Source organism: Hemiscyllium ocellatum, chromosome 26 (assembly GCF_020745735.1).
Source record: "Hemiscyllium ocellatum isolate sHemOce1 chromosome 26, sHemOce1.pat.X.cur, whole genome shotgun sequence".
NCBI classification, from domain to species: Eukaryota; Metazoa; Chordata; class Chondrichthyes; order Orectolobiformes; family Hemiscylliidae; genus Hemiscyllium; species Hemiscyllium ocellatum.
Window position 1 is genome coordinate 49701114 of NC_083426.1, and position 8577 is coordinate 49709690.

General features: G+C 43.9%; 1 protein-coding gene across 1 annotated transcript; it reads left to right on the forward strand.

Moving 5' to 3' along the window:
• The first annotated feature begins 2927 nt into the window (after positions 1-2927).
• LOC132828263 (uncharacterized methyltransferase YdaC-like) lies at positions 2928-7572 on the forward strand. Its single transcript, XM_060845237.1, has 2 exons — positions 2928-3363; positions 7373-7572. Exons 1-2 carry the CDS (start codon positions 2928-2930, stop codon positions 7570-7572), a joined length of 636 nt encoding a protein of 211 aa, XP_060701220.1.
• The last annotated feature ends 1005 nt before the right edge of the window (positions 7573-8577 follow it).

Consider the following 8577-nt stretch of genomic DNA (forward strand, 5'->3'; position numbering starts at 1 on the left):
GGGTGGTAGGTATAGGACAGATGTTAGGGGTAGATTCTTTACACAGCGGGTTGTGAGTTCATGGAATGCCCTGCCAGTAGCAGTGGTGAACTCTCCTTCTTTATGGTCATTTAAGCGGGCATTGGATAGGCATTTGGAAGTTATTGGGCTAGTGTAGATTAGGTAGGATTCGGTCGGCGCAACATCGAGGGCCGAAGGGCCTGTACTGCGCTGTATCTTTCTATGTTCTATGTTCGGAATTTAAGTTCAACTTCTAAAATCTGGAATTATCAATCGACTGATGACAATGCTGAAACTGTCATGGACAGATGCATCGGCAACTGGAAGATTGGTAACGATGAGGTAAAGTATGTTTTTTCCCTCTTGTTGGTTCCCTCACTACCTGCTGCAGACCCAGTCTAGCAGCTATGCCATTTAGGACCTGACTAACTCGATCAGTAGTACTGCTGCCAAGTCACACCTGGTGGTGAGCATTGTCGATTGTAGGAATATAACCCCATCTGGGGCATGAATGTCCTTCAGGGAGGGAAATTCGCCAATCATACCCGGTCTGTCCAACATGTGACTCCAGAGCCACGGCAAGGTGGTTGACTCTCAAGTGCCCTCTGAATTGTGCTCAGTTCAAGGGCAACTGGGGATGGTCAATAAATACTGGCCAGCCAACAATATCCCACCTTTGAATTAAAAAGAAAGCATGGTCACCTCCTTCTGCAATATATTAAAGTTTGATTTACTTCATGTCCATGTAAGGCATGAGAATGTTGGAAATATTTGTTTTGCTTGTTGCCTTGTATCAGGTTCTTTATGGTGCGGGAACCAGTCTCTGTTGAATGTATCCCCGATAATTTTCTTGAGCGGCATGGAATGGAACTAACAAGGGAGCAAGCTATCCTTGATCAGGTCTTGTGTAATGAGACAGGAATAATTCATGGTGTCATCGTTAGGGATCCTTTTGGAAGCAGCGATCACAGTATGGTTGAATTTAGAATATAGATGGAAACTGTGAAGATAAAATCCAATACCAGGTCCCTGTGCTTAAATAATGGAGTCTACATTAAGATGAGGGAAAAGTTAGCTAAAGTAGACTGGCAGCAAAGACTCTATGTTGGGACAGTTGTTGAAGAGTGGAGGACTTTCCAAGCAATTTTCCAAAGTGCTCAGCAGAAGTATATATCTGTGAAAATGAAGGAATGAAGGAAAGGGGGTAATCAGCCATGGATGTGTCAGGAAATTAGGGAGGCTATCAAATTGAAAGAGAAGACATATTGAGTGGCCAAGATCAGCAGGAAACTAGAAGATTAGGAAAGCTTTAAAGGTCAACAGAAAGCTACAAAAAGAGCTATAAAGAGAGGTAAGGTAGATAATGAGAAAATAACTATCTAAAGACAGATAGCAAACCTTATCTATAAATATATCAAACAGAAAATGGTGGCTGAAGTAACCATTGGTCCTTTAGAGGATGAGAACAGAGAATTAATAATGGCATATGAGGAAATGACCGCGACATTTAATAAGGATGTTGTGTCGGTTTTCACAGTGGAGGACACTAATAACATGCCAGTAACTGACAAAGAGACAAAGGTGGGTGAGGACATGGTAACAATCATTATCATGGAAGAGGTAGTGTTGGGCAAGCTAATGGAGCTAAGGGTAGAAAAGTCTCCTGGCCCTGATGGAATGCATCCCAGGGTGCTAAAAGAGATGGCGAGAGAAATAGCACATGTACTTCTGGTAATTTTCCCAAATTTGCTGGACTCTAGGGCAGTTCCAGCAGATTGGTAAACAGCAAATGTGGCATTCCATAGTTGTTATGTGCAGCTATAGAGTAGCTACACCTCCCCAACTCCCTTATCTACGGGGGCGGAATATATTCCAAGACCTACCTCGGAACCTGAAATGGGAAATTTACCTTCCCAGCAGCCCCCTGGGCCCTGGTTCCAGAAGGTTCCCTATAATACATTTGGGCCGCGAGATACAGCGGGCACCTGAAACCACTGAAAGCAATTCCGTGGATACGGGGATTGCCCTCAGTAGGGTGCTAGTGAGGCCACACCTGGAGTATTGCATGCAGTTTTGGTTTCCTTGAGACAGGATGTATTGGCATTAGAGGGGGTGCAGAGGAGGTTCACTTGAATGATTCCAGAGATAAGGAGGGGGGTTTGACTTATAAGGAGGGACTGAGTAGACTGGGAATAGAAGATTTAGATTTAGAAGAATGGGGGGTGGGAGGGGTGTCTTATAGAAACATATAAAATTGTGAAGGGAAGAGATAAGATCGAAGCAGAGAGGATGTTTCTACTGACAGGTGAAACTAGGACAAGAGGGCAAAGCCTCAAAATTAGGGGGAGCAGATTTAGGATAGAATCGAGAAGGAATGTCTTCACCCAGAGGGTTGAGAACCTATAGAATTCCCTGCCCCCATTGAAGTGGTAGAGGTTTCTTCAATAAATGTTTTGAAAGCGAAGACAGATCATCTTTTGAACAGTAAAGGAATTAAAAAGTTATGGTGAGAGGGTGGGTTAGTGGAGCTGAGACCACGAAAGGATCAGCCATGATTTTACTAATTTTTATATTCGTATGTGTCCTGTTGCTGTGGGCTGCAGTGACAGTAAGATGTTACTCTGTGTTAGAGATCCTGAGCAGCCCAGGAGTTGGAACAGAGCTCCTCTGAGCGTCATTCCCTATTTCTCTGCACCTCACTGTACTCCGGCTGCTTTCAGTCTGTTTACTCAGCACTGTCACAGTCACAATATTAAAGATCAGACTGCTCCAAATCATGCCTGTCCCAGAACAACAACAGCTCAATCCGTTTGTAAACTGATGCTGATATTGCAGTGTATAGTCAGCCGAGCTGTCAGTCATCCAGCAAGGTGGATGTTCCTCTGCAACAGGAAGGGGAACTTTTCACAGCTCTGTGAGCACTAGCAATGCTGTTCGATCACCTCACCAAACAACTGGGCAAACCGAGGCAGGGCCCCTGGGGATGGATGGTGAAAAAGTTCTTAGAGAGGAAGGGTAAATTGGTGGAAGTGAATGCTGTCACACTGTGTGACATTCAGCCTGAGAGTGTGGTGCTGGAACTGGGCTTTGGACCAGGGCTCGGACTGCAGGAAGCTGCTAAACGCCTTACGCTGCCGAAGGGCAAGCTCTATGGGCTGGATTACTCTGAATACATGTACCGTGTAGCCAGCAGGAGGTTGCAGCCTGATATTCAGACTGGGAAGGTGACATTGTTTCACGGCAGTGTGGAACATATCCCTCTGGAAGACAACGTGGTGGACAGAGTATTTCACTGCAACTGTTATTACTTCTGGCCTGATCTGCAATCTGGATGCAGAGAGATTTACCGAGTTATGAAACCAGGTAGGGTGTTGTGCTGGTCAATTCTGAAAAATCCTAAACCTCAAGGGAAATGGTGCAGTCTGGATGGAATGGTGGGGTCACAGATCAACTAATCTCCCCTGATTGACGTGTCACTAATTATCCTGGTTGTCAAACGCTGATGGAATGAACATGTAGAGAGACTACAACAGCTAAACATGGCCCTGACCACTTGTGTGCTTTGTGTAGAACAATCAGGGACTGAAGCATTGTTTATAGTGAGGCTTCTGCAACACCCCTTTTCCATCCAGATCACCCCCTCACCACCTTGACCAGCAGTCACAGATTTTCTGAGAGAGACAGGAGAGTTTTTAACAGTCCAAGACAAGTCCAAGAATTATAGAATCAGTCAATAGTTACAGTATACATTCACTAGTACAGTATCTACAATACTTAGAGAAGGAAGCCCTCAGCCTGTAAGGCCTGTGCCCATTGTCATGACTGACCGGGGTAGTTTGCTGGAAATCAAACCCCACTATTTCTGGAATTTGTCCTTTCACTGTTTTTGAAGATACTTTATTCCTTCTTTAACAGGGGATTCACACATAAAGATATATGGAAGCCACTAGCTATTATTCAGAACTTTCTAGTACCTTCAAGCAGGTGAGAGAGACCGTGAGATTTTTTTGATGCTTTCTCTTTGCTGGCCAGGTGGTTCTGTTCCCCACACACGGCATGGTTATCTGGTGGGGAACCAATCAGAGCATTGTTGTCAAAAAAGGTTTGCTTTTGTTCATTAATCATTTGCTCTGTGATGTCTGCTTTTGCTCTCAATGTTCCAACATCATGTGGAATACACAGTGTATTCCAGAAAACTGGATTTTTTTTAAACCATCTGTTTGTACTGTGTTCTGGACCTCCTCAAAACATTTCAAGAGAGTAGCCTGGACCCGCCTGGACCCTAACTTTGCGAGTTGTTTTAAGCAGGTGTTAAAAAGGAAATTCCAGGAGTGATGCAACTGGCCCAACCACTTAGTTTTAAACAAAATAATTTATTTGCAAGATTACCAAATGAAACGCAAACAGAACAGACAGAATACAGAAGAACTTAGTCTATCCGAAAACTCAACAGATTATCCCAACTTAATGACGCAATTTCAAATACTCCCAACAATCCCTATAAACACCCCTGGGCAAAAAATGTCCAATCAAACCCTGCCTTTTCGGAGAGAGAGATTCAGCTCGGAACACCTTCCATGGAGCTGTTACTTGGAGCAGCAGTCGCAAACCTGACTGCTTTCAGTGAACAGCCAGGCTGTTAAAACCAAATCTAAGCAGAGAAAAGCTGAGCTGGGAGTACTGACCACTCCCCTTTCATTGGAGATGTGTTTATTTTCAAAAGCTTGAAAGCATTCTCAAGTAGTTAAAACCAGACCTTTTGGAATTGCTGCTTTTACGGCTTCTCTGGGGCAAAAAAAAGCCAACGACAGCATAACCTTGCTTAAGGATCAGCTTTGTCACAACTGTCTTCTTTAAAGTCGGATCTTCCTTTTTAGTCCAGTGTCCAAAATTAAAGGAAATAATAGGATGGGGTCTTTACGCAATTTAATTTCCTGTTTAGGTCTCTCTATCTGTATTCTTTTCCAATTCCTCCCTGAATCTTCCATATTCAAGTTAAATGTAGAGCCCTGGCTGCACTTGTTCCAGCTTTCTTGTTTTTGAGGTACATGCTGCACAGACAACCTTCATTTTTAGTCCAGCGTCCAAAAGTAAAGGAAATAAAAAGATGTAGCCTTTCCACTTTTTCCTTTTTCTGTTTCTCTATGAGTGTTCTTTTCCAATTCTTTCTTGAATCTTCCATAATTGCCAATTGTATTATCCACTCAACACCTTTTGTATACAGCTGTTATTTTTGCCAAATCTGCAGCAGCTGCATGTTTTGTTCGGAATATTGGTGACTTTACTGCATAGCTCTTTGTATTGGATTCATGAATCTCAACGCCAAACTCCCCTTCAATTCATCTCACATACTTAACCCTTTAACAGCAGCTCTCAAAGCTGGATACTTCATTCTCAGAAGTCACTCTAGTCCTGGAGGACCACAGAGCTGCTTTATTATTACAGAGAAAGAGATGACTGATGCTAATTTAACCTGAGGGTCATTATGCCTCGGGAAGGAGAGGGAATGAGAGGAGTATCCTTTGTGGTATCCTCAGCCTTTGCAGGAATTAAACCCACACTCAGACCATAGCAACTGACTGCAGAAAAAAATGGGACATGGTTTGACTCCTTCCTTGACCATCCCCCCCATTTGGGTGGGGGGGACTGTGTTCATTTCAGCTACGCCTTACATGTCTGTGGAACTGGGATCAGAATTCCCAGCTAGAAATACAGAGCCCAGTATTAATGGGAGAGAAAATCCTGACAGTGGGTGCCACTCTCGGGAATATTCAGACCAATGTGCTGTAAACTGTGCAGCCCTGGCAGCACTCCCTGCAGCTTTCTTTGTGTTTTGAACAACATGCTTCCATGACAACCTGTTCAGGTGATACCTGGTTAAAGCAAATGTTGGGACCTCTCAGAATTATTACAGCACAATAGGAGGCTATTCAGCCCATTTCACTCACCCTCCAAATGAACATTTTATTTTGTGCTCCTCTCTTGCCTCCTCCCTTTAACCCTGCACACTCTACCTTTCCAGTGACTGTCCCATTTTTGTTTTGAACGCCTTGGTATAAGTCCACTGCACTCTCAGACTCTGACCCAGACCCTAGCTACTTGTTGTACGGAAAATGTTTACACTTGTGTCAGTTTTGCTTCTTTTACCAACTGCTTTCAATTCTCGATCTTTTCACAAATGGAAACCTTTTTCTCCCTGTTTACTCTGACCAGACCCATTGTGATTTTGAAGACTTTGGATCTACTCTCACTCGATTTTTCATAACTTCTTCATAACACATGCAGCTGGAAGTTGGTGTAATTAGCAGGAATTATTTCCAAGTCTGCCTGACTGAGGAGATAACATTTAGTTACTGGGTGGCAATGTGCCAAAAAGGGTCTCCTTTTTTGGTGGGAATTGGAATCTCCTGCCCAGAGATCTTCCAGTATCTGAATGCAGATTGCCAGAAGCTGACCCATGATCGTCATTTAAAACTGTGAGCTGAAATACTGCGCTCCACTGAAGGAACATCTCAGGTTTCTGAACCAGTAGCAATCTGTTGAAAGTTGCTTGACTTATTGAAAACTCCTGAATTCTGAGATGTCAGCGTGCACATGTATAGTGAACTTATTCCAGTGAGCTGGTAGGGAGGGACAACAGGTGGCACATACCCAAAGGCCAGTACTTCCCCACCCCCAACATCCCACACCTTTCTGATCACAATCCTGATTCTTCCAGAGTTTAATGATCAAGCCAGAAGGCAGAATATTTGCTCCCCACCCCACCACCCCAGAGGGAATGAGGGCAATAGCTGCTGACATGCCAATTCAGCCTCTGGGCCACTCTTTCACATGTGGGTAGCTCATTAACAATAGCCAGTTCAAGGAAGCAACTTTCCAGCAGGAGTCAGTTTAGGTGCCTGGAGGTGGTCATCCGATGGGTCAGCAATCCAGGGTGGTCTCTCCCAGACATTTCCCCCTACTCTCTGAGTACAGGAGCAGCCATGAGCCATCTTGGAAGGAGACTCCAACCTCCCCCATCTTCTACTCATCACTGGTGGCCTGTTTGCTGAATCTTTTTTTCATCAGATTTTGATACATTTGCAGAGAGGAATCTCCATCTTGAATCCCTCTCTCTTTTGCTTACCTTCCCTTACAACTTGCTGCACCTCCCTTGTTGGAAGCCTTCTGATTGGCCCTCCTTGTTTCAGGGCACATCCACTTTTGATGGTCAGGGAACAAAAGCCCAAGTGAGTTAGGAAAATCCACGGCATTTTGATTCCACTGGTGTGGTTGCTTTTTCACTAGAAGGTCTTGATATTGAGATTCTTCTTCACCTAAATCCCAAGAAACAACGTATCAGAAAATTGAGTATTTATCCTTTATTTGACAGGGGGACTGATGGTCACCACCTTAAGCCTGGAAGTTCTAAGGAAGATTGTTGCTACTGGATTCTTGAAGAATACAAAATGGCCACCTGAACCGTACATGGCTACACTCCGTGACACGGGATTTGTTGACATGTGTATGGAGCACAAACAAGATCAAGGGAAACCCTTTCAGGCTATCTTTGCTAGAGCAAATTATCCGTGAATGTGCTGTCATCTCTGATGCCTCACTAGCTCAATAATTTGGGTTTACTGAGCTACTTTGAAACCTATTTGTAATATTTGTAGATAAAATTGGAAGACACCACTTCATTGAACATAGAAGAGAACAACACAGTGGAGATCCTTCGGCCTTTGATATTGTGCCAGCATTTTATTCTATTCTAAAGTCAGACTAACCTGCATTCCCTTCATTGTATTAACTTCCATGTGTCGATCCAAGAGTCACTTAAACGTCCACAATATATTTGACCCTAGTACCAGTGCATTTAATGGACCCACCACTTTCAGAACATTAGTGGCATGGCATTCTAACCAGAACTCCATCAATAAACACATGGAGTTAGATCCCATCTACATTCCCTTGTGTTGTAGGTGAGGAAGGGCATCAAAAATAGCAAATTTAGCAGTAGGTTTTAATTGTAGAGGAATGGAATCAAAAAGTAGGGAGATATCAAGGCTATCTAGCTCTGCCTTCAAAGTATTTAAAAACAATACCTCCACCACGATTTGAAGAAGAGAGTTCCAAAGTTTCACAACTCTGTGAGAGAGGAAAAATTCTCCCTCTCTGCCTGAAATGGAGAAACTTTTTTTATTTTCAAACAGTAACCCCTAGTTCTAGATTCTCTCACCAGAGAGTTTGACAGGGCTTCGAAGAACACACATAATCTGTCTCGAGTCTTGGCCAACATTTGTCACATAAGCATTTTAACTAAAACAGATTGAGGAATTTGTGGGCGACACAGTGGCACAGTGGTTAGCACTGCTGCCTCACAGCACCAGAGACCCGGGTTCAATTCCCGCCTCAGGCGACTGACTGTCTGGAGTTTGCACGTTATCCCCGTGTCTGCGTGGGTTTCCTCCGGGTGCTCCGGTTTCCTCCCACAGTCCAAAGATGTGCAGGTCAGGTGAATTGGCCATGCTACGTTGCCTGTAGTGTTAGTTAATGGATAAATGTAGGGGTGCGGGTGGGTGTGGACTTGTTGGGCCG